This window comes from Acinonyx jubatus, chromosome D1 (genome assembly GCF_027475565.1).
Source record: "Acinonyx jubatus isolate Ajub_Pintada_27869175 chromosome D1, VMU_Ajub_asm_v1.0, whole genome shotgun sequence".
Taxonomy (NCBI): Eukaryota; Metazoa; Chordata; class Mammalia; order Carnivora; family Felidae; genus Acinonyx; species Acinonyx jubatus.
Genome location: NC_069390.1, coordinates 438,040 through 462,223, shown reverse-complemented (window position 1 = coordinate 462,223; position 24,184 = coordinate 438,040). Strand labels below are relative to the sequence as shown.

General features: G+C 59.0%; 1 protein-coding gene across 3 annotated transcripts; it reads left to right on the top strand.

Annotated features, from left to right (window-relative positions):
• Positions 1–58: 58 nt before the first annotated feature.
• On the top strand, positions 59–24,184 carry DEAF1 (DEAF1 transcription factor). Of its 3 annotated transcripts, none has more exons than XM_027051452.2 (12): positions 66–835; positions 3,099–3,196; positions 5,247–5,376; positions 5,644–5,790; positions 6,299–6,438; positions 6,951–7,016; positions 9,543–9,669; positions 10,655–10,783; positions 11,241–11,369; positions 12,840–13,087; positions 19,880–19,969; positions 23,763–24,184. In XM_027051452.2, the coding sequence occupies exons 1-12, from the start codon at positions 547–549 to the stop codon at positions 23,865–23,867; spliced, it is 1,698 nt and encodes a 565-aa protein (XP_026907253.1). In that variant the 5' UTR covers positions 66–546; the 3' UTR covers positions 23,868–24,184. The 3 variants fall into 3 exon arrangements, with proteins under 3 accessions (XP_026907254.1, XP_026907253.1, XP_053058683.1); XM_053202708.1 differs by lacking the exon at positions 66–835 and adding an exon at positions 1,644–1,743; XM_027051453.2 differs by lacking the exons at positions 19,880–19,969; positions 23,763–24,184 and adding an exon at positions 13,640–14,308 and having other exon boundaries at positions 59–835.

Below are 24,184 nucleotides of genomic sequence, written 5' to 3'. Positions count from 1 at the left end.
GGCTCTGTTCGGCTTCACCTCGGACGGACTCGGCTCCCGCTCGAGGCGGGGGTGGGCGGAGCCTGCGACGAAAGGTTCTCCTGGCCCGGCCGCGCTGCGTCGGAGGCCGGCGAGATTCTGCCCCACAGTCGGCGACCCTGTTGCGGGGGACGAAGGGTGGCGCGGCCTCCCAGGCGCTGAGGAGGGGTTAGCGCAGAGCCGTTCGGAAGCCCTCGTACAGCCTCGGACCAGTTCGGGCAGACTCGGCTCCGCACTTCGGGCCGCTTCGGCCCTCCTCGGTTCCGGACTCTCGGCCGTCGGCGGAGCGCGACTGGGCCGCTTCGTGCCGGTTCGGCCCCTGTTCGGGCAGCCTCGGCTCGGCGGCGCGGGAGGCTTCGGGCAGGCTCGGCTCGGCTCGGCTCGGCTGGCAGCTTCGGGCGGCCTCGGCCCGGCTCGGCTCGGCTCGGCCCGGCTCGGACGGCCCTCCTCGCGCTGCGCGCTTCGGGCTCCGTCCCGGCCTTCGGGCGGCCCCGGCTGGCGCCTTCGGGCGGGCTCGGCGGAGTCCGGATGGAGGACTCGGACTCGGCCGCCAAGCAGCTGGGCCTGGCCGAGGCGGCGGCGGTGGCGGCCGCGGCCGCTGTTGCGGCGGCGGCCGCGGCCGCGGCAGGAGGCGAGGCGGAGGAGCCGGTGCTCAGCAGGGACGAGGACTCGGAGGAGGACGGAGACTCGGAGGCAGAGCGCGAGACTCGGCGGGTGACGGCCGTGGCGGTGATGGCCGCCGAGTCCGGGCACATGGACATGGGTGCCGAGGCCCTGCCGGGTCCCGACGAGGCCGCCGCGGCCGCAGCCTTCGCAGGCAAGTGCCGCCCGCCCGCGCACACGACCCGGGCACCTGTGCGCACCTGCCCCCACACGCAGCCCATGCACCTGTCCGCACCTGACCCAAGCGCGCCGGCCCCAGACACAAACCCGTGCACCTGTGTGCACCTGCCCCGCACACAAGCCGCCCACGCCCGCCCCGCGCCCACCGCCCGCTGCACGCGCCCTGGGGACCAGCCTGCCCCCTTCTCTCCGAGCACATGCCTCTCGCACGCCTCGCACCTACCTCGTGTGCCCTGCCATTCCTGCACGCCCTGCCCCATGTGACCAGCCTGATCCTGCCACATGATCCCATGTGCACACTTCCCTGAACATGCTTCCCGAACCCGTTTACCTTGTGCAAGCCCCGTTCCTTTCTGCAGAGCACCCTGCGCTCCTTCCAGAACCTTCTCAGCACCTGCCTCTTGCCCTGCTTGTCTTCTCTGTCTGTCCCTGGTGCTGGTGACAAGGGGGGCTGGGAAGATTAGGGGAGTGGGGATCAGACATGGATCCTGCCCTGGAGCAGCCTGAGGTTGGGTGTGTCTGGTCACTTGGAATCCTAAGGTCCAGTTCAGGGGTGACCTGAGAGCTGGGGAGCAAGGCAGTGCTCACCCAGCTTGGGAGGCCCTGCAGCCTTTGGGAGCAGAGGTCGGCATCATGCTTTGACTCCTTAGATTCCCCTCCTGGTCCGTCCCTGGCCCCCCACATCCCATCTCCTTTATGGATCCTCCCTTCCCCCTACCATTCCCGGCAAGCTCCTTTCCCAGGGGGAAAACTGGCCCATGGTTTTGTTTCTTGCCACACAGAACATTCTCGTTCTCAAGTGTCATGACCCGTGGAGCCTCAGACCGTGCCCCAAAGCCTCCTTTAGGAGTAGTGCCTTCCCAGATCGCCATCCCAAAGAAGGTAGAGACTTTCCCAAGTGTTGTATCCCTTCCCAGCTGGGAGCTCCCTAGCTGAGTGTGGGGACCCAGGAAGTGCATCCTTGAGTTACTGCCGGCACGGCACGTGTTGTCAGGCACTTTCCCCTAAGGAGCCAGCAGCCTGTGTCCTGGTGGTCCTGTCACTCCGGTGTTTATCCAGCCCTAAGCAGCTGTAGGCGGGGGGACTTGGCCTGCTGCCCCAGAGCTGCTGGTCTGTGTGTGGTCTGTCTGGGGTCCTCACAAAAGAAGGAAGAAGGCTTTGTGGCTATTAGAGTATTCGGTTCTCATCGCTAAACTCTGCTTTGATGTTGGGACTTTGGACCGTGCAGTTTTCTTCAGTTTTTTTTGTTTTTTTGTTTTGTTTTTTTTTTGCTTTTTGCGTATGTTTTCTGGATGCAGAAAAGAAACATGCTATAGTTCGTCACGGCATCAGAGAAATGTATTGGCGTTGCATGTTTTTATCTGCAGAATTTGATAGCTGTGTTTTTGCATACATGGAAGCATTAAAACTTTTTTAAGTTGCTGAGGTTAGATACCTTCCGGGTGCAGGTAACTCGGCAGGTTGTGTCTCCTCTCTGGGGCTCCCTCTTCTCGGGCCTGATAGCTGCTTGGCCTGAGCGTGCGTTCAGACAGGGACGTAGGCTGTGGTCTGCTGGAGGAGCAGACAAGGGGAACAGCTGTTTTCAGTGCAGTTTGGTGGGTGCTGGGTTAGTGGAATATGCAGGACTCTTTCCACCAGTATTTTCTGAGCATTTCCCAAGTCAGATAGACTGCCCTATTCATGGGCCATTCTAGAATGCTGTGTGACAGAGGGGACCGCCTGCCCAGCCAAGGAGCTGGCAGGAAAGCCTCTCCGTGGGCAGTGAATGGGAGAGGGGGTCCAGGAGGAGGCAGGAGAGACCTGAGCCCTGGCCTGTGCTGACCTTCGAGAGGGTGCCAGCAAGGGAGGGAGCTCTGTAGGTGACACTGCCTGAGCCTGGCCACAGGATGGTCACCGGACTCCCGGAACCTTGGTGTATGGTTTTATGCTAAAGGGAACGAGAAGCCCAGGGGCAGTTTGGCAGAGCCTGCCGCCAGCTCAGTGGGAGCGTGGCGGGGGCGGGTTTTCACTGTGAATAAAAGGCTCTAGTGGGCTGGAGAGCTGCCTCTTTCTTTTCTTTTTCTAAGGCCCAGATTGCTTAGACTGTGGTCCAGAAATGTGGAGTGAGCACTTTGTGTAAGAATGCTGGGAGTCCCGTGGTTGGAAGTGCAGATACCTGTTTGGGAAATGCTGTTTTGGGGCCCTGGTGGGAGGCCTTTGGCTCTGATGGTGTGCTGAATCAGGCTTCTGTGTTGCAGAGGTGACCACTGTGACCGTGGCCAACGTGGGCGCCTCTGCAGACAACGTCTTCACCACGTCGGTGGCAAATGCCGCCTCACTCTCGGGACACGTCCTGGTGAGCCGCTCCGCGAGCGCTTTTCCCCAGACCCCAGAGTGTGACCTCCCTGACCCCGGTTCCCCCAGAGGCCCTGCCCAGGGCTGTGTGGGCGCCAGGAGGAGTGTGCTGTGATCTCCCATCCTTGCCCGACAACCACAGAACGGGGGCTCTCCTGGAGCTTTGCCAGAACTGTCAGTTACCGTTTCTCTTTATTTTAGCCTCAATCACACACCTAGGACTCTACACACCTGCAGGCAAAGCTGCTATCATTGGAATGGCAGCAAACAGTAGACTCACCCCTTAATTTTAGTAGCAGAGTACAGACCTGAGAAACTTGCTTTATTTCTTAGGGCGTCAGCATGCGTACAAGCTGATAGCCAGCTGACAATTTCATGCCTCCAACGGGTCTCTCCTTCCCAGAAGCAGATTCTGGCTTGTCCTCTTTTCTAGAAGGGGCTGGAGCCAGAGGGTCAGGGAACCAGGGCACAGCCTGGACCGTGCCTCCTGGACATGGTCCTTGCAGCGGGCTCTGAGGACAGGGAGGCCCGGAGACGAAACTGACAAGGGGGGGGGGGGGGGTCTCAAATATATGTGTATTCCATTGGCTTTAATAAGGAAAATACTTTGGGGCACCTGGGTGGCTCAGTTGGTTATGTGTCCAACTTCAGCTCAGGTCATGGTCTCACGGTTCATGGGTTTGAGCCCCGCGTCAGGCTCTGTGCTGACAGCTTGGAGCCTGGAGCCTGCTTCCGATTCTGTGTCTCCCTCTCTCTCTGCCCCTCCCCTGCTTAGTTTCTCTCTCTCTCTCTCTCTCTCTCTCAAAAATGAACAAACATTTAAAAAATAATAAGGAAAATACTTTGTGATTCGTAAACGAACACAGAACATTCCCTCTTTTCAGTAGAGAGTTGCGTGTCTTTAGTGATTCAGACACGAGCAGTGCAACACCCTTACTGAGGCCCTGACCCTCTGGGTGATGGGCCCCGCTCTGGGTGCGTGTGCAGGTGTGCGCGTGCTCATGGGTGGGGGTCCCTCAGCTCCACAAGGAGGTGTACTCACCCCCCTGATGGATTTTCAGATTTTAGGAAATGTCTTCTCACTTTGCCTTCATTGCTTCCATGCTCTGACCATGCAAGTGTTAGAACGTCCCAGAATGGTGGGTGTGAGCAGGCTACTTAGAGTGTCGTCCACCCCAGGACTCTCTGGGCAAGGCCTTGAGTTTGCCAGAGACCTGAGCGATGTGCATCCAGGGACAGCGGGGTGGGTCTCTCCTCCAGCAAGGACAGGGAAGGGCGTTTGGCTCGCGCAGGGATGGGGGAGGAGGGCGGGGGGGTAGGGCTGCTTGAAGGGCAGGGCCAGGCTGCCCCAGGGGAAGTAGGTGCTGTCACGATAGCACCCGGCCACTGTGGACAGGGGTGTGAGCAGGGCGGTTGGGGAGGCCCTGGCGTCTGGTGGCCATCAGTAGAGCTGTGTGTGGGACATGAGCATGAGAAGAGAGTCCTGCCCCAGACCCTGGCTGTGCCTGTGGACTTGGTCCCTCAGAACCCTCCCTCAAGACCTGTGAACTTGCAGGAGCTGCTCAGGTGGACGTGCGGGCTCTTTCTCTTTCCAGGCCTTGTGTGTGGGACACATTTGTTTTTTTTAACTTTGGTAAGTGAGTGAGCATTTGTTCAGAGCCACCCAGACATGGCAGTCTTTTCTTGTTCTTGGCTCTGTGTCTAAGTCTTTTTTTTATTTTCTAATTTTTTTAATGTTTATTTTTGAGAGACGGGGGTGGGGAGGACACAATCTGAAGCAGGCTCCAGGCTCTGAGCTGTAGCGCAGAGCCCGATGTGGGGCTTGAACCCATGAACTGGGAGATCATGACCTGAGCCGAAGTCAGACGCCTAACCGACTGAGCCACCCGGGCGCCCGTGTTTAGGTCTTTTACTGGCATCTTGAAAGAGCCCACGGAGGCACGGTTGGCGCCCTTGTCGGTGACAGTCAGCGAGGCCCATGTCCCGTCGCACCGAGTGGCAGGCCCCGCAGCTGTTTGTCTGGGAGACTCACAGAACGTTCTTTCCTCCAGTCTGGCAGGACAGCCCTGCAGATCGGGGACAGCCTGAACACAGAGAAGGCCACGCTGATTGTTGTGCACACGGACGGGAGCATCGTGGAGACGGCGGGGCTGAAGGGGCCAGCTGCACCTCTCACTCCAGGTGCCAGCACACCTGGGCGCTTGTGGAGTTCATGCTGGGGGCGACCTGTTTATTTTTGTGGTGAATTTGTAATATAAATGTTCCTGTTTAAGTAGAGAAAGTGAGGTTTTACGAGCCGAGAAAGAGCTGCCTGGTGCCGCTAAGTCGGGGTGGTCTGTGGGCAGCCGGGTGACCCGCCGTTATAAGCCAGTCGGTGTGGTTGTACTTGCCTGGTTATCTTGGGTGCGTCCGGCGTCTCTTACTCTCAAAACGCTTCCTTTGCCCAAGGCCCTCAGTGCCCTCCGACTCCTGCAGCTCCCGGCCAGGAGCGAGGCGGAACCAAATATAACTGGGACCCCTCGGTGTACGACAGCGAGCTGCCCGTGCGCTGCCGGAACATCAGCGGCACGCTCTTCAAGAGCAGGCTCGGCTCAGGTGAGGCGCCCGTCCCCTCGCGGCCCCACAGCGCACACGTATGGGCCAGGCCTGTCCCCTCGCGGCCCCACAGCGCCCGTCCCCTCGCGGCCCCACACACGTGTGGACCGTGCCGGGGCGGATGTGGCTCACAGCCCCGGGCACTAGAGCTGGGGCCGTGGAGAGGTTTGGGGCGAGGTGGGGGCGCAGTGAGAAGACGCAGCAACCCGTGGAGGGGGGAAAGCGGGGGAAGAGGAGTTCCCACAGGGAAAGTTCCCAGGGTGGGGCAGGTGGCAGGAGGTCATCGTGAGACCAGGGTGAGCTTGCGGTGGCCGTGGACAGCGGGGAGGTGCGGTGGGCCTGCGAGTGTGGATTCGTGGCGGGGGCTTGCCTGCTGCGGGCCGGCCGTGGGGGCGGGGGCGGGTCACGCAGGCCCAGCAGGGGGGCTGTGGCGTTTGCGGCCCGTCTGAGGAAGAGCCGGCCGGGGGTGAGCGGTGCGGCCACTTGCTGGTCCTTCGCGTCACTTCAGGCGGCCGGGGCCGATGCATCAAGCAGGGGGAGAACTGGTACAGCCCGACTGAGTTCGAAGCCATGGCCGGAAGAGCCAGCAGTAAGGACTGGAAGAGGAGCATCCGCTACGCGGGCAGGCCGCTTCAGTGCCTCATTCAGGTGTGTGCGCGCCGTCCCCCCGCAGCTACGGCGGGGGGTCCCCACGGCGGCCCTGGGGCGTGGCCGGCATGTGCGGTCAGACAGAGGCCGCCTGGCCGTGGGGTCCCGGGCAGGTGACCTCGCCTAGTGTCCTGGTGTTTCACGCATTCGGCGCCTACGGGGCTTGCCAGGAGTGCCTGAGGCAACACCGTAGCTTCCCCTGGAGGCGCGTGACCTTTCCCAGACGCTGACCACCCCCCCCACCCCGTTTACCTGTCGTGAGAGGGGCGGGCTTCTCCCTGCTGTTTGCAGGTAGCGCTTTGCGTGTTGGTCAAGAAATAACGCTCTCAGAGTCTCCACCTCCCAGAAGGGACTCGGTGGACCCTGCCGCCGATAACCGCCTTGTACAACAGGGAAGTGCGAGGAAGAGGCGTTTCTGGAAGCGACAGGGTTTTGTGTTTATGAGCGACAGACAAGCTGTAGAGCTGCCGAAAGGCGACTTTCTCACGTACCGTGTCTTCTCTGAATTTCAGGACGGGATCTTAAATCCTCACGCTGCCTCATGCACCTGTGCCGCCTGCTGTGACGACATGACCCTGGTGAGCGGCCGGGGGGGTCACCTGGTGGGGCCGGGGTGCGCGTGGGCGGGCAGGGCCGCTGCGATGACCCCACGCCCTGCCCCGCACACGGCTCTGGCGCCCCTGCAGCCGATCCAGGGGCTGTCACGTTTCTCTCTCAAACTCTGCGTCTCTGGTGTCGCTCTGATGCTGCAGGTGGCGCAGGTGGGGAACTTGCTCCAGTATCACCATCTTAACCCCAAAACTGAGCACACAGTGTTCTTTACGGTCGTGGGGGGTGCGTGTGTGCTGTCTTATATCCTGTGTTTTTTAACGTTATGTCCTAAAAGTACTACGTTGAAATTATGAGGGGCTTTTAAGGTCTTTTGAAACATTTCTATGTTCTCAACTAAGTTTCAAAAAGAATGAACGTTTTCATTGATTTTAACCTTTGTGGCCATGTAGCTTTCAAAAACGTGAGAGTAACGTGTATTGTCTGAATGTCTTAGTTTGGTTTCAGCCTTTCTTACTGTTAAGTTCTATTTTGAGATGTTTTCAAGTGAACTAGAAAGCTGTGTAACGAGATATCCTGGTTTTATTTTGATGAGCTATCTGGTTAATTTTTAGAAGATTTGAAAGGAAATGTAATTGGAGAGACTTATCACAGTCTTGGGTGGAAAATGAAATATCCTAAAATCGTCTAGTTCGTGTATGGATTAAGTATTCTCGTGGAGTGAACAATGGGATATTTTTGTGAAAATGAAGTAGCTTTAAAGTTCACTTGGAGAAACTACCAGGGAGAGCACTCCGAGATCTCGTAGGGGGAAGAGAGTAGGAGGGAATCGTCCCGTTAGGGAGTTTAGAAAACTTGTGAGCACTCTTTGCAGTTGCCGCAGAATGTGGAGACGGGTGTAAACAGGACACATGCGGGATGCGTGTGCGACACACCTAGACCCGGCTGTGGAACGAAACGCGGGAAGCCCTGAGCCGAGGCGGCGTGGCCGGGGTTGGAGGCCCAGGGAGGGCTCGGGCGCTGTCCTCACGGTCTGCAGGCTCCACATGGTTCCTTGGAATCCCTGCGGGGCTCTGTGGAGCTTTAAACAAGCTGGTTTTATAGTTGGTAAGAAAGGCAAAGAAGCAGGACAGCCAGAGCAATTTGGAGGAAAAGACTGAAGTTGGAGGGGTCCCGGCCCTTGAGGACCTTTCCCACTGCTGTTGTGATGGAGACGTACGCGTCGGCAGGGCGAGGGGTCGGCGGGGCCGCAAAGGGTGTCGGCTGCATGGCGGTGGGGACAGCTGCACTCGGCGTAGAAATGCTTCTCGGCCCCAACCTGGCATTTCATGTGCAGATGAATTCAAAATGGATCACAGATCCAAATTTATCCAAAACACGAAACCCACATTTTGGGAAGAAAACACAGGGGAGAACTTCGTGGCCTAGGGCTCCCTCCGCCTACTGGGACATCTCCAGCCCTGGTTCTGAGTCGCAGAAACTAAATTCTGGGCAGGTGTGGCCAAGAGACTGGGGGCTCCTTCCCTCACCAGCCTCCTCTCTGAGGCCAGAGGCCACCCCCAGGAGTGGCAGGGCAGGAAGACCGTGCCACCAGCGTCCTCCCCCCAGCTCTAGAGCCTCGCCACGTGGACTCGAGCCCTGGAGAGGTGGCTGGTCGGCAGTGAGAGCAACCCGCTAAACCGAGAAGCAGGGAAGGTGGCAGCTAAGAAGAATCCGTCTGGGATAAGAACAGACCTCAAAGATTTGCCTCAAAAACTCCCCATGAAGGAGCCCTAATGCAGTTGGATCTGCCCCCAGGCCTCGGAGCCGTGAGCAGTCTGCTGGGGGACAGCGCAGCCCCTGCTGGGTGTGACACCCTCCCTGCTGCCTGGGCACACCCAGGTTGCTGACCTGATCAGCAGCAGGAACCCTGGAGAGAAGGAGTCCGTCTCAGTGTTGCTACGGGACATCACTAAAGCGTCCATCTTTCGACAAAACGTTGTAAGACTTGCAAAGAAACGGGACGCGAGAGCCACACAGAAGAAAATGGCCAGCAGGCACGACCCAGGGCTTCCGAGGACCCCCTTTATGCTCACAGAGCGGAGGGCGCCATGTGCTCGGGTGGCCTCGGGGGACCGCAGCCGGGGCAGGGCTGCGACCCCAGAGACTGGCCTCCCTTCCTGCCTGAGGCTGGACAGCCAGGTGGCAGGTGCAGGGCTGGCTTCTGCCGTTGCTACTCCTCTCGTCTGTTCCCAAAGCCGCTTCAGTCCTGCTGGAATGTTCTGTCCCATGGGGCAGAGGCTCTCCTTTACCGGGTCCTTCTCTGTTTTCTGTCTTCTAGCAGTCCCTGGGAATCCTGTGTGTGGACGAACGTTATCTTGTTTTTAAACGCTGCTTTTCGTGTATTCTTTTAGAAAGAATCTTTTCTGTCCCTCAGGGACCTTGGGGCCTGCAGAGAGGTCGGGCCTCTGCAGCTTCCCGCCCGCGGTCCTGCTGTGCCCCCTCCCCTCCCCCGTGTGGGCAGAGACGGGCGCGGGGACAGCGCTGGCCCCGTCTCACTGCGCCTCTCCCCGCAGAGCGGCCCAGTCAGGCTCTTCGTCCCCTACAAAAGGCGCAAGAAGGAGAATGAGCCGCCTGCGACCCCCGTGAAGAAGGAGCCCCCCAAGAACATCACGCTGCTTCCCGCCACCGCCGCCACCGCCTGTGAGTTTGAACGAGGCGGAGGCGCGGCCCCTCCAACCCCTGGGGCTCCCTTGTTCTGTGGGGGCCGCCCTGGGGGGGTTTTCCCCATCTCCGTGGACTCCCTGTCTGCCCCCGGCAGGTGTTTCCTAATGGAACGAACCAGAAGCCATGCCTTCTGGGAGGGGGCATCCGCAGGAACACCTTTGCTCAGCCCCCGTGTCCAGATGCCTCACATGGTTGTCTCGGGGTGGGGACCAGGTGGACGGAGGGAAACCCTGGCTGTGTGTGAACCAGAGCGGGGCGAGGCAGGGACGAGACAGGTGTCTGCAGCCAGCGCCTTTGCCCGAGGCTGTGAACAAGCATCTACAGAGAGCGGTCCCCCCACCCCTCGCCCCCGCCCCTGCCCTCCCACCCCGGCGCTCTCTCTTTGTGGTTCCTGCGGCCAAGGGGATGGGGCAGCAGAAGGGCTGTGGGGGCAAGTCTGCTCTCGTCTTCAACCTCTGTGAATCTTCTTTTATTTTAATTTTTTTTTTTTAACATTTATTTTTGAGAGAGACGGAGTGCAAGTGGGGGAGGGATAGAGAGGGAGACACAGAATCCGAAGCAGGCTCCAGGCTCTGAGCTGTCAGCACACAGCCTGACGTGGGGTCACACTCGTGAACCGTGAGATCACGACCTGAGCCGAAGTCAGACGCTCAACTGACTGAGCCACCCGGGTGCCCCAACCTCTGGGAACGTCTTTCTTAATTCCAGCCACAAAGGAGTCTCGCAGTTACTTCCAACTTTATGTTTTGTTTTCCAACAAGGCAGCTCGTGCCTCTGTTGCCGGTTCAGATGTGAGCAGGGTGTCCTAGAGAGCCCGCCGCCTTGGCCCTGGTTCCCGTCAGAGGTGCAGGGTCCCTGGTCTTCTCCAGCCCCTGCAGAGGTGCCTGGGGCACGTGCTGTGTCCAGGCTTTGGCCTGCGCCGTGGTCAAGCCGGTGGTAAAAAGCACTTCCGCTTTTCCAGTCACCGTGACCCCCTCAGGACAGATCACTACCTCGGGCGCACTGACCTTTGACCGGGCGTCCACCGTGGAGGCCACCGCCGTCATCTCAGAGAGCCCGGCCCAGGGCGACGTCTTCGCGGGAGCCACGGGTGAGTTGTCCTTGGCACCTGCCCTGTGGGCCACACGCGTCACCCCTGTTAACCTGGGGCTTGGAGCAGCCTGGAGCAGGGGCGTCGGGTTGGCGTGCACGGGCGGGCGCCGGGCAGGCGTGCGGGTCTGTCAGTTGTGGCACAAAATGCCCACGGTTTGCCGACTCCTGCTGTGGACCGGCTGCGAGGCAGAGACTCGTGAGGCCACGTGTGCTTGTAGACGTCCCACTAGCCACGTCCAGAAAGCGGAAAGAAAGTGGAGATTAACGTTTAACATTGTACTTCACCCGGTAGATCCCGGATACTAGCAATTCAAACAATTCATCGCGTTTCTGGGGCTCAGAAGCTACCTCCTTGGACGGTGCAGCTGGAGACACGTCGAGATTTAAAATCTGTGCAGCCCCAGCCAGGCCCCAGCCGGGTCCCAAGGCTGTCTTGTCCCTCTCGTCCCCGACAGTGCAAGAGGCAGGCGTGCAGCCCCCGTGCAGAGTCGGCCACCCGGAGCCGCACTACCCAGGGTATCAGGACAGCTGCCAGATCGCACCCTTCCCGGAAGCAGCACTGCCAACGTCTCATCCCAAAATAGGTGGGTGCGAGAGACGTCCGGCACCCGCCGACTCTGGCCTTGGGGTCGCTCTTGGGAAAGACTTTCTGACGAAGTAGGTTTCGTGTGGGTTCTTTCCCGTCGCTGCGCCGGATCGGGGCCTGCGTTTGTGAACGCACTTGGGTGGTCCGCATGGACCTGAGACGACGCCAGGCCCTTGCAGAGGGAGGCTGTGAGTTCTGGCGTGTTCCCTGGGGCGGCGCGGGGCTCGGTACGGGTGGAAGCGGAAGTGCGGGTGTTTGCCTCGCCCCCGCTCTGACACGGGACGGCCTCGCACCGCATACGCTTGGCGGCTTTGGTCCTTCACTTAATCACACAGCGGGGCACGTCCCCATCAGTATGCTTCGTTTAAAGGGAGCTTCCGAAACCAGCTGGCGGGCGTTTGTGCGTTTCTCGTGTCTGCCATTCTAGATGACGCGGCGACAGAAACGTGTAGTTTTATAGACGCGCCACCCTCCTTCCGTTCTCGCAGGCTTGCTCACCATGTGTGCCTCCCCCTCCCCACCCCCTGCACGGGCCCATCGGGGCGTCTGTCCCGGGAGGCTGGATACGAGACCGTTATCGCTCAGCCAGGGGCATGCTCGCCGCACTCGGGTGTCCCTGCCCGCGGGCCGCGCGGCGCACAGAGGTGGGGACGTACGCGCACGTGTGTTCCGCTCTGGCCCCGTCCAGACCACAGGGTCCCTCCTGGTTTCCTCCTTTCCACCTTTGTAACGCTGTCCTCCCCCTGTGACACCTGAGTTCCGTGACCCTTAATTAGGACCCCGTGTGTGGCCGTGGATGCTGGGGAGGACTTGACGGGATGCATTGCGGTCAGAGCCGCTGCCTCAGGCTGTCCTTGTCCCCTTGCTGTCCGGGTGGCCCCCCTGCACGGGGCACATTTCGTTGTGGTCTGGGTCATCCGTGAGCGCCTGGCTTCCAGCCCCGTACGTCCGTGGTTGGGCCTTCGTGTGTGCTTTCTGGTGCTGGCACTGGGGGCTTTCAAGTGTGGTGCTGTGACTGGAAGAATGTCTCCCCGTCTTCTGGGGCAGTTTACAGGGAGGCCGTGTGGTGTGTGGTATTTATGTCTTTTTCTTTGCCCCCACACTTTCCGAGTTTTTTTTTAAGCAGTTCGTTTGTTCTTTCTTTCTTTCTTTCTTTCTTTCTTTCTTTCTTTCTTTCCTTCTTTTCTCTTTTTTTTTTTTTGTAAATTTTAGAGAGAATGCAAGCAGGGAGAGGGAAGGAGAAAGAGAGTCCCAAGCAGGTTGTCTCTCAGCGCAGAAGCTGATGTGGGGCTTGATCCCGTGAACCCTGAGTCATGACCTGAGCCAAAACCGAGAGCCAGATGCTCAACCAACCAAGCCACCCAGGCGCCTCCACTTTCCAACATTGGATTAGAAGTTTTAACAGAGACCGCTTTGAAGGGAGGAGACACATTAATTTCTTGTTTTATTTGCATTCCGAATATTCTAGTGTTGACCTCCCTGCCGGCCTTGGCTGTCCCACCCTCCACCCCCACCAAAGCCGTCTCCCCCTCGGTGGTCAGCGGGCTGGAGATGTCGGAGCCTCGGAACTGGCTGTACCTGGAAGAGATGGTCAACTCCCTGCTCAGCACGGCCCAGCAACTGAAGACACTGTTTGAACAAGCCAAGCAGGCCAGCTCTTACAGAGAAGCCGCGGCGGCCCAGGCCAGAGTCCAGGCGGACGCAGATCGCAAGGAGGTAACGTTGGCGCAGGCAGATGCTGGGGGAGGTGACGTTGGTGCAGGCAGATGCCAGGGGGGGCGATGTCGGTGCAGGCAGATGCTGGGGTCTGCGGCCACCTGCCCCCCCGTCTTCCGCTGGCTCCGGGGGCGGCCGTCCCCTACCTTCCTGGAAGAGCAGTGCTCGAGAATCGTTTACAAGTGAAGCCTTCCTCACAGATAACTGAATGCTGTTGGTGGGAAGATATTTGTGCTTTTGTTTTTAAATTTTTTTAAGTTTACTTATTTTGAGAGAGAGCACAAGGGGGGAGGGGCAGAGAGAGAGGGAGACACAGAATCCGAAGCAGGCTCCGGGCTCTGAGCTGTCAGCACAGAGCCCGACGTGGGGCTCAAACTCATGAACCACAGATCATGACCTGAGTTGAAGTCGGAAGCTTAACCGACTGAGCCCCCCAGGCGCCCCTGTGCTTTTATAAATAAAATCAGCTTATTTCAAAAGGGACAGAATGTTCTACACACCAGCCATAGTTTTTGGACACTCACCTGTCACGGGCATTATTTATACTTTCAGATTATTGTCACGTGGTGAAAACGTGCCTTGTGTTCTGTTGAGCTTGGAGATGCGTCCCTTGGGGTGTTTGGCAGGCGTGCGTCTCCCCCATTACCAGCTGGAAGCTTCCGCGTCTGAGCTCCTCCGCCTGCACCTCCATGCCTGATGGAGGCTGCCTCCGTGTTGTTTCACTTCCAGCTTCCAGCAGGTTCTTCCGAAGGAGGATCCCGGGCGTCCGGGTTCACGGAGCAGAGCCGGGGGACATTCTCTCAGCTCGTCACTGCAGCCCCTGCGGCTTTTTGTGCGCGGCCTGGAGGTTGCTTAGGGCCAGTCTCCCAGGTGTCGGTGGGCGCAGGCCACCAGGGTCACCAGGGTCGGAGCAGCACCAGCCGAAGCGTGTGCGCGGCAGGCGTGGTGCACTCGGAGGCGTCCTGCGGGAGGTGGGGGTGGGGGGCACACCAGCGATGTGTTCTTAACGGGAGCTTTCTCCGTTACAGTAAAAGTGGACTTTGGTTTGTAAACAGAAGTTAGATTGGTTTTTTTCCCTATCATATCTATAATATGAACATTTCTGTTAGTTTATTCCCATTTTTTATAAATCAGAGGGAAGAAGAGCTTTGCAGGTTCTCAATTTTTTATATGACTTAACGTGTGATTAATGTTTTTCCAAGGAAGAAAAATGTTGCTTCTCCTGAAGGAGATAAATTAAAAAACCTTTTTTAAAAGCTAGAGTTTCAAACTAATACATAATCAGTGATGAATTTTATAGGAAAGAGAAAAGCAGAAAAAAAGGTCTTAATCTCTTTACCCAAAGATAATGCTTGCTGGGTTCTCCAGTGTTTGAGAATTCTAGGTTTCTTGGCATCACTGGATTCTGACAGAGTCTTGTTTCCGTGACAGGATCTGTAGCTTCAGTCTCTGAGACTGATGTCCCACCCCCGCGTGCGCGGGCTGGTGTCACAGGCTGGTGTCCCACCCCCGCGTGCGCGGTGCTGGTGCGCTCACCCGTGCTGGCCTTGGCCGTGCTCCTCAGCCCCGCTTGCGCCTCCGGTGCCGCATTTTCTGTCCTTTGTTTTTGTGGAGACGCCCGTGTGTCACCTTTCCTTTCGGAAGCACATCCTGAGTGACCTCGCCTTCTGGTGGTCACCAGCACCTTGACACTAGCCCGTCCTCGTCGTGCGTTGTGCCGCCGGGATTCTCGATCTCTTACACGCCCTGCGTCTCTCTCTGGCTGTGTCGAGGACTGTTCTGTCTCTGCCTTTGGTGTTTGGCAGTTTGGCTGTGATGCACCTGAGTGTGGTTGTCGTTGTATTTAAATTTGGTGGGCTTGCTGATGCTGTCAGGGCGCCGGGGTGCGCGAAGGCATGCGGAGGCTGGATGACTCTCTCAAGGAAGAAGTGAGGGCTCACAGCTCCGTGGAAACAGGATGCACAGGACACACGCGTGCCACGCGGCAGCAGACTGGGCCACGGGGGGAAGCATGTGGGTGGGTCGGGAGATGGGGGGCGGGTGTGGACAGTGGCTTCTGCGGGAAGGAACGCACACAGCAGGGTGAGCCCTCTGTGCCTGGTTGTTGGGGCCTGACCTCGGGTGACCTGGGCAGGTGCAGGGTGGGGTGTGGGAGACCACGGAGGAGGGCGTGGGGGTGTGGCCTCGGGAAGACACGGTTCAGTGTCTCCAGGGACGGGCTCACCCTGCGAGGGGTGGACCTCCCGAGTAGCAAGGCCCCAGGCCAGACCAGTCAGGGCAACAGAACACCGTAAACGAGAGGGCAGGATTAGCTGGCACCTTGGTTTTGATTCAGTTTGATTCAGTCACTGTTTCTAGAACTATTTTTAACGCCCGGTCTCTTTGCTCCCTTCCGGTTACATGTGTACGTTGACTGCTTGGTGTGGCGTGTAGGTCGTGAGACTCTGGCCACACCGGTCGGTGTGAAGTGGGGTCTCACGTGGCTCGGATTTGCTTTTCCTCCCTGACCGATGGCGCCGAGCTCCGTGCCAGGGGCTGCTGGACACTCGTGTGTCTGCTTTGGGGCAGTGTCTCCTCAGACCGTTTGCCCATTTTTTTTGTTTTTATTTTTATTTATTTACCTTTTTTTGAGAGAGAGTGTGAGTGCACACACACTAGCAAGGAGGGGCAGAAAGAGGGACATAGAGAATCTTAAAGAGGGTTCCACGCTGAGACACGGGGCTCGATCCTGTGACCCTAGGATCGTGACGGGAGCCGAAATCAAGAGTCGGACAGTCAACTGACTGAGCCACCCAGGCACCCTTTTTGTCTGTTGTCAATTTGGTGATTTGTGTTTCCTTAGAAAAAGCACTTTAAAAAAAACCCTGTCGTCGCACAAGTTAAGGTTGTTCGCCGGTCGCCTGTTCAGTGGCAGGTTCCGTTTGAGTCACTGAACGGGTGTTGCCGGTACCTTCCCCCCAGACTTAAAAGGGATCTGAGGGGTGAAGGGAGGCTGTGGGGACCGCCCCCACCATGTCCTGTGGCCCAGGCCGTGTGCCGGGAAGCCGCCAGCTGTGGGCTTGTCCGTCCTTCTGTCCAGCAGCGTCCCTCTGGGGAGGAAGCCTGTCTCTGCACAGCTGTCCTGGAGCATCTAAGGAACGGAAAGGAAGGAATGTCTGCGTCTTGCTGGTTCAGATCAGATGCAGAAGCATAAACTGGAAAACAGCAGTTTGTGTTCTTACCTAGATGATCGCCGAACTGTGGGTTCTCAGCCAGGGACCTGGTGGGTGCCCCAGCCCTGGTGGCTGGCAGAGGGCGGCTCTGTGCTTCGGAGCCTGGGGACACCGTCGTGCTCCGCCTGTGCCCTGTGCAGCTCTCCCCCCGTGTCCTGCCCTGTGAACGCAGGGCTCCCGTCAGACAGAAGGGCCACCTGGGCAGAAAGCTCAGCTTTGCGCTCCTGACAGTGGATCCCTGCTCCCTGGGTAGCCTGGTGAGGTCACGTGCACTGGCAGACCCGGGCTCCACACGGGGACGACGGGTCTGGCTTGTGTGGCTCTCTGATGGCCACAGCTGGACTCTGGGCCCTTGGATTTCGAAATGAGGGGCCCTCACATCTGCCTGAACTGTGGAGGGCCCTCTCTCCGGGGACTTCACAGGGTCGGGAGGGGTTAGAAGGGCGGGAAGGCCCCCACTCGAGCAGCGTGTGAGGAGACCCAGAGCACTCCCAGCCTCGGGAAGCGGCCCTCGGGGCCTGGGGGTGCGGCATCCCCTCGGGGCAGAGCCCCATTGAGGGGGGGCTTTCTGTCTTGGGACCTGGTGTGGCGGGAGCGTTTGGCATCAGCCGGGGTGAAAGCCCATTTCCCTTTGCAGAGCCCCTCCCTGGGAGAGCAGGAGCAGTTTCTGTGCCCTCAAAGGTTTGTTATTTGCAAGCGGTCCTCCTGTTTGATTGCAGTGTGGGGACCCATTCGCCACCGCAGAGGCGGATGCTGGTAACACCGTCCCAGAGTGTCCCCCGAGTGCTAGGGGGACCAGGGGGACAAAATGCGACCTGGGAAGGCCATGGGAGTCAGGAAGAGGTGGGTCCGCTGGCCTCGTGATCTCCGCAAGTGAGGAGAAGCCAGGTGTTTGCAGCAGAGGGAGGAGGCCTCCCACTTCCCCGCGTTTTATTTGGAATTTAAACAGAAGGTCAAGTCTAGGCCGGCTGAGACCATTCAGGGTGTTTTTCCAGTTGTCGTCATGAGCCGTTTGCGTTTGTGTGTACTTAGCTCGCCAGAGGTTAACCTGGGCCAAGAGCAGATGCCCTTCCCTGCCCAGGGCACAGCGTCCTGTCTCCCCCACCCAGGGCACGGTGTCCGGCATCTGGCTGGGGGCACCACGGGGGCTTCTCCCGGCCAGTGATGGCCTCCCCACTTCTCTTCTGTGCTTAGTTAAGAGGTGCGTGTAACCTGGCATCCAAGTGCACCAGCGGAAGTGGAACGCCTGGGGTGTGGTCGTCAGCTGGCCAGGGGCTGGAGTCAGGGTGGGGCAAGGTCACAGGGTCTGGTCCGTGGGGCCTCTTCCTGACTTCGGACCCCACATGGGCCCAGAGTGCTCTCTGGTGTCTGTCTTTGTAGGGCACTAACCCCATGATAGGGGCCCCACCCCCACGACCTGATGTGAACCTAGAGGCCCCAACGCCCAGACACTCAGCGTGCACATTTTGGGGGCATGTCACAGGCAGGGTGCAGACTCAGAGGTTTGTTCTCTGTAAAAGTGTCTTTTCCCTTTGCACACTGAGTCACCGAGCTTGTCCACCCCGGGGTGGGGGTGGGGCTGTCCTCCTCCTGGATGGGGGCGTGGGGAGTCTGGGTGTGTTTTTGGAATTCTGCTTTGGGGATTTGTCTTTTATCCGTTTGTCTGACTTGGGATGGGTGTGTTTCCACATGTTTCACACTCCAGGTTATACTCTAGGCCTTACTTTGCTCTCATGTGGGCACCTCTGCCCCTTGGGAGCTCGCCTCTGGCTCCTGTGTCCCTCTGGCGGCCTCCCCTCAGTGCACTTGCTGGTGGGCACTTCCTTCCTTCCTGGCGTCTCCTGCCCCGGGCCCGGGACCAGCCGTTTCTCCGGGAGCCCCGGCTCCTTCCCTGGAGGATGGTCCTGGGAGCCACGTTCTGGGGCTGGCGTGCTCCTTGTCACTCTGGGCCTCTCGGCCGACAGTCGGAGCCACGTGTACAAACGACCCGTGTGTACAGATGGCTCTCGGGTTTCTGCACCTGTCTGTCGGTATCCGGACCTTGAGCGGACACCGGTTCATGCTGGCGTGTCTCACTCTGGTCCAGACCACAGAGTTACTTTTGGTAAAAAAATAATTTTCTCGGGGGCGCCTGGGTAGCTCAGTGGGTTAAGCGTCTGACTCTGGATTTTGGCTCAGATCGTGATCTCACAGTTTGTGGGATCAAGCCCCACATTGGGCTCTGCACTGATAGCATGGAGCCTGCTTAGGACTCTCTCTCTCTGCCCTTCCCCTGGCTCATGTGCTCTCTCTCTCTGTCTCTCTCTTAAAATAAACAAATAAACTTAAAACAGCGTTTCCCAGAGTGCCCTGGGAAGGCCCAGGAACCAAAGGCACGTACGCGTGGTAGAGGAACCGCCCCATTCGGTCTCTTCGTTCTGACGTTTTGATTCAGGTCACAGGGTCACTGCACCCCATCAACACTGCTGGGTGCTGGGAGCGCAAATACGGGAGGCCCAGGTGAGCGCGTGCTGTCTGGCCCTCAGGGCCAGACGTCCCAGGAGAGGATTCAGACCCCTGCTTCCTCCTCCGGCGTACAGCCCCGAGGGCGGTGAGGAAGGCTCACCCAGCACAGGAGCCCGGTGCGTGCAGGCACCATCCTGGTGAACCCCGTGCACCACAGCCTCTTGTCTGTGGGGTTCCAGCGCCTTCCACCCCCCTCCCCACTGCTCCGCTTCCTCTCGGCGTGAAGCCTTCCCTCTCCCCAGGCTAATTTCTGTATGAGGCCACAGACTGTCTCGTGTCCAAGTATTGGGTCTCGTAGAGCAGAGGCAGGGGCGCCAAGTGAGCGCCTCGGATTCCAGCTGGCGCTCCTATTCCTGGCAGTGACCGAGCACACTCCGGGGGGCTTATGAGTGGGAAAACGTGAGAGTGCCAGATGTAATAATGTCCAGCAAGGAAGGAAGCTGAAGTTCAAATAGAACCCAGACGCGGCTCACCAGGTTGCGCGCATCCTCACAGAGCCCGGACTCTTCCGTAGAGTCCGACTTAACGTGCGTGTGGTTCCACCCTGGCCCGCTGACCCTTCCTTGCGGGCCCTCGCCGCGGTCGGGCCTGCACAGACCCCGTGCTCCAGCCTGTGCCTGGCGTAGCTCCCTGCTTTGGCGGGGGTGGGGGTGGTTGGTGGTCACAGCTGCCCGGAGCCCGCATTGCAACGGGCGGGTCTCTTACCGTGAGCCATTCTCAGTGAGTTCAGGGAAAAGCTGCACTTGTGGAATTTCGGGGGAGAGGGCACAAAGTGTGCACTTCTGTGAAGCCACAGAGACCGGCTGGGCTGGTGGCTGGGGTGCGGGCTGTGGACACGCAGCAGCCGGTGACGTGGTCCGGGTGGCTCAGGAAGAGGCTGGTCATTCCCGGGTTCCGACTTGGCTGCTTACTTGGCAGAGACGAGCCTTCCCAGCCTCTGGAGACATTCCTGTGCCCCCGCGGCCGCTCCTCTCCCCGGGTGAGCGCAGACCCTTTTAGGTGAAGACAGGGAGCTGGTTCTTGGGGTGACTGGGAGGCGTCCCCGCGACACTGACGCCCGTGTCCCTTCTTGCAGCAGTCTTGTGTGAACTGTGGCCGCGAGGCCCTGAGCGAGTGCACCGGCTGCCACAAAGTCAACTACTGCTCGACCTTCTGCCAGCGCAAGGTGCGTGCCTAATCCCGCCTGGGTGCCCCCCGCCGTCCTGATCTCATGCGCATGCCCCCTGCTGCCCCATCCCCTGGCACGCGCCCCCCCCCCCACTGCTGTCTGGTCCCCAAGTGTGCACCACCTGCCTCCCAGTCCCCGCGCATGTGCCCCCCTGCCACGCTGTCCCCACGCACGTGCCCCCCTGCCGCCCCAAGCACGTGCCCTCTGCACTGCCACCGCCTACCCACTAGGAGAGGCAGCTGCACTGGCTCCCTCCCTCGCCCACCGCAGCACAGTCCGCCCATTAGTCCTGTCTGCCCGGCCTCAGTCTCCTGCAAGTGTCCGCAGGACCAAAGCCCTGAAGAAGCCACACACCTTGAGTGCAGTGGCCCGAGGCCTTCATGGTCAGGCATTTGCGGCCTGGGCAAGCGGCTGTTCCCGTGTGTGTGTGTGTGTGTGTGTGTGTGTGTGTGTGTGTATATGTGTGTCTCCCCTGTCGGCCGCTGTTTTCTGGAGTCGCTGGTGCTAGCTGGTTCAGGTGTCCCTAATTTCTCCCACCCACACTCAGCAAGGCTGTCACTGTCTCTTCTTGGTGTTGATTTGAAACTTAGCAGAGTTAAGAAGGGCAGTGTATTTCATGGATAAATAGTGGCTAATGGAGCCCTTAGCGTGGCCCCCATGCTGCCTTAAGAGGTAGCTGTGTGCCTGCCGACACCACTGTCCCCGCCAGGTGGCTTTCTGGAGCCTCTGTCGCCAGCATTTCTGGAGCAGGAATAGCAGATGGCAGACGGAGGTGGGTGGGGACAATGGTCAGGGCCGAGTGCACATCGAGTTCCAGCGGGTCTGCAGATGCCTGAGCGCTGAGCGCTCCCCACAGTGCCGTGGGGGGGAAGGGCATGTGCGCACATCCCGCGGCCCTGGGAGAGTGCGCGAGAGCATCTTGCAGTCAAGTGCTAGGTGGCCTGTAGGTGTGTCTGTGGGCAGGACCTGCCTCCCACGTGTGCTGGTAGCCCGGAGCCCGTCGGTCCCTCCACCCGCAATTGGTAGAGTTTGGGGGACCGGAAGTCTGCACTTCCCCTGTAGGTGTCAGCACCGAGGAGGGGGCATCGGGCTTGTTAGAGCCTCAGGGCAGCAGCCTGTGCCGGGGCTGCGGAGGAGGAGCAGGCAGGAGCGGGCACATGGGGTGGCCAGGGCCGGTGGCGGGCCCCAGGCTGGTGCTGCCATGTGGCCAACCTTGGGCCTTGCTTTCTGCATCTTCCTTGAACCGGAACGATCACACGGACGGTTCGTGGGTTTGCTTCCCGATGGAATCGCTTCAGATGAGATTTTGTCTGAACTGCAGCCTGGGACTGTGTGCTTGTGAAGCAGGCAGGCTAAACTTTAGGTATAATTTTGTGGACGAAGACTCCCTTTTTCCCTGGATTGTGTTAACTTCGTTCTCCTTTGATGTGTCTTATTGATAAAGACATGCTTTGGTTTTATTTCTGTAAATTGATACAAAATGAATCTCAAAATCCGTAATTCTCATGTTGGACCCAAAATGAACAGCGGGTGGGGGGTGTGAAGACAGAGGCCTGGGCTCCTCGTGGTGACCGGTAAAAGCTGATGTGACGGCCAGCAGTCCCGTCCGGAACAGCTCCCTCGATCCCTCCTGGGAACACGTGGGCGGGAGGTCAGTGCTGCGGGGTGACAAGGGCCATGACCTGATAGGTTTTAACTCGCAGATGTGGTCTCCGTTCCGCATCTCGTCTGCCGTGTGTGCACGGACTCCACGACATGGGCCCGTTTTCAGGGTACGACCTGGTGATCGTTAGTACTTGTAGCGCCAACATCCCAGTTCGGTCGTGGAACGGTCCACCACCCCTGAAGGACCCCGTGGGCCCCTCCCCAGCCTCTGAGAAACACGAGTCTACTTCCTGTCCTCGTGTGTTTGCCTCCTCTGAGCACGTCACGTGGCAAGTGCTGTGATGTGTGGTCTCGGGCACCTGGCTCCTCGCGCTGGCGCATTTTCGCGGCTTCCGCTCCAGGGCACGAGCCCGGGCTTTGCCCCTTTTCTCCTGTTCCCTCTGGCCATCACCAGGAGTGCCGCTCTCTCCGAGTTTGTGAGTTCGCGCCCCTTCCTAGGTGGGCGTGTCCTCCCCTGCCGGGCTGGGACCTCGGCGTGGGCTCGCGGGGTTGTGCAGGCAGTTTGTGTTTGGCTTTGCCGAGAAAGTTCCAGACCGCTTTTCCAAGTGGCTGCGGGTGCTACCCCTCCCCCGCCAACACGTGGCGTGGTCCAGTGGCCGCAGCTGTCCACCAGCTGTCCACCAGGTGCTAACTGGCATTCCTGTAACGACCAGTCATTTGGGCACCTTCGCATTCACTTAGCGGGCAGTCGTGTGTCTTTTTTGGGGAAACGTCTGTTCAGACCTTTTGCCCCCGTTTGAATTGGGTCATTTCAGTAAGAGTATAGAGGGTTCTGTGCACACTCTGGACACGGGCCTCCATCAGATACGCGATTTACCAGGATTTCCAGCCTGTGACTTGTCTGTTTAATTTCCTAGTAGCAGGTTTGCAGGGCAAAAGTTTCTAATGTTGGTGAAGTCCAGTGTATCAAAAAAGTTTTTCATGGAGATCACACTGTGGGTGTTGTGTCTCAGAACTTGTGCCGGTCTCCTGTTTTCCCCTAAAACACTGTCGTGTTTGCACCACGACGCCTTTCGAGCTCACAGTCACGTGCGGTGTGATGCCATGACCCGGGCCGGCCCGTGCAGTTGTACACATTTTGTGCGTTCCCACAGTTTGTGGGTGATTCCCGGGGAGGCTTCTGTTCTTGGGATGTAATTATTTTACTGTGAGAACAGGGCAGGCTTGTTGTAGAAAACCTAGGAAACGTAGGACAGCACAGAGACGACCAGCCGGAACCCTGCCGTCCTGGACAGCACCCCATCTGTACTTGCTTTTGCCCAGCATGTTTGTGTTCGTTCCTATCACGTCGTTTCTTTTCTTTCTTTCTTTTTTTAATGTTTCTTTATTTCTGAGGGGGTAGGGCATGAGCGGGAGAGGGGCAGAGAAAGAGAGACACACACAGAATCCGAAGCAGGGTCCAGGCTCCGAGCCGTCAGCATAGAGCCCGACACGGGGCTCGAACTCGCGAAATGTGAGATCGTGACCTGAGCCGAAGTCAGACGCTTAACCACGTGAGCCACCCAGGCACCCGCCCCGGCCATCACGTCATTTCTTGACCAAGCCCTAGCCTCACCTCCAGTCGAGGGTTACGTCTGTTTCGACTAACACGGCCCTCGTTTGTCCAGCCCCCGGGTCCTCGTCCAGAGCCCCAGTCTGGGCTGAGAGGTGGCTTCTCACTGCCTGCAGACGGGCTCCAGCCTTGCCTGAGCTCAGCCCCCTCTCCCCCTGCCAACAGCCCGACAGCATCTGCCCTGACCAGGGACTTGGTGGGCTCCCCCTCACGAGGAGGTGGTATCTTGCTCAGCACACCTGCCCTGTCCCCAGTCTTCTCGTGGGCCACAGCCACCGAACCCTTCTGTGGACACGAGGCTGGCCCCAGCTTTGTTTCTTCGTTTTTGCCGGTATAAATAACACCGTGGGCGACGGCACCGGGTACAAATATTTCTTTGCAGGTATGACTTTCTTTTCTCTGTATCTCAGGCGACAGAGGGATCAGAGTGCAGGTGGGCCTCACGGTGTCAGTGTCCTCGGGGCTCACCCCAGTTGTTTGCCATCTGAGCCGGCGCCTCCCACGTGGGGGTGGGCTTCGGGCCCTGCTCCCCAGGTCACACTCAGGTCACGTGGGGCGTGCCCTTCCTTTCAGGACTGGAAGGACCACCAGCACGTGTGTGGCCAGTCGGCGGCTGTCACCGTCCAGGCGGACGAAGTCCACGTCACTGACAGCGTGATGGAGAAAGTCACCGTGTAAGAGTCCCTGGGTCCCCTCTCCACGGTGCCGCCGGGCTGCCGCAGGTCAGGGACTCCGGAGGATGCTGAGGAGGTGAAAACGCTTGCTGGTCAAGTTGTTAACAGACTCTAAGTGACCTGCGCCCTTGGAAATGAGCCCCTGCTGCCCAGAAGCCCTGAGGGAGGTCGGGGCAGCGGCTGGACGCCGGCCCCGGGCCCTTGGCGCCTTCTCTCGGTGCTCTTTTTATCCCCTGGTCTTCCCCACGGGTGTGTCGTGTGCCGTAACACGCGTGTACATAACATGTCTGTCAATAAAGCGGACGTCTCTGCCCCACCGGA

Excerpts from the sequence above, each read along its gene's own strand:
- DEAF1 (XM_027051452.2), top strand. The coding sequence starts at position 547 with ATGGAGGACTCGGACTCGGCCGCCAAGCAGCTGGGCCTGGCCGAGGCG. Across the intron at positions 836-3,098 it reads CGCGGCCGCAGCCTTCGCAG|AGGTGACCACTGTGACCGTG; the intron begins GCAAGTGCCGCC and ends TCTGTGTTGCAG. Across the intron at positions 10,784-11,240 it reads CGTCTTCGCGGGAGCCACGG|TGCAAGAGGCAGGCGTGCAG; the intron begins GTGAGTTGTCCT and ends CGTCCCCGACAG.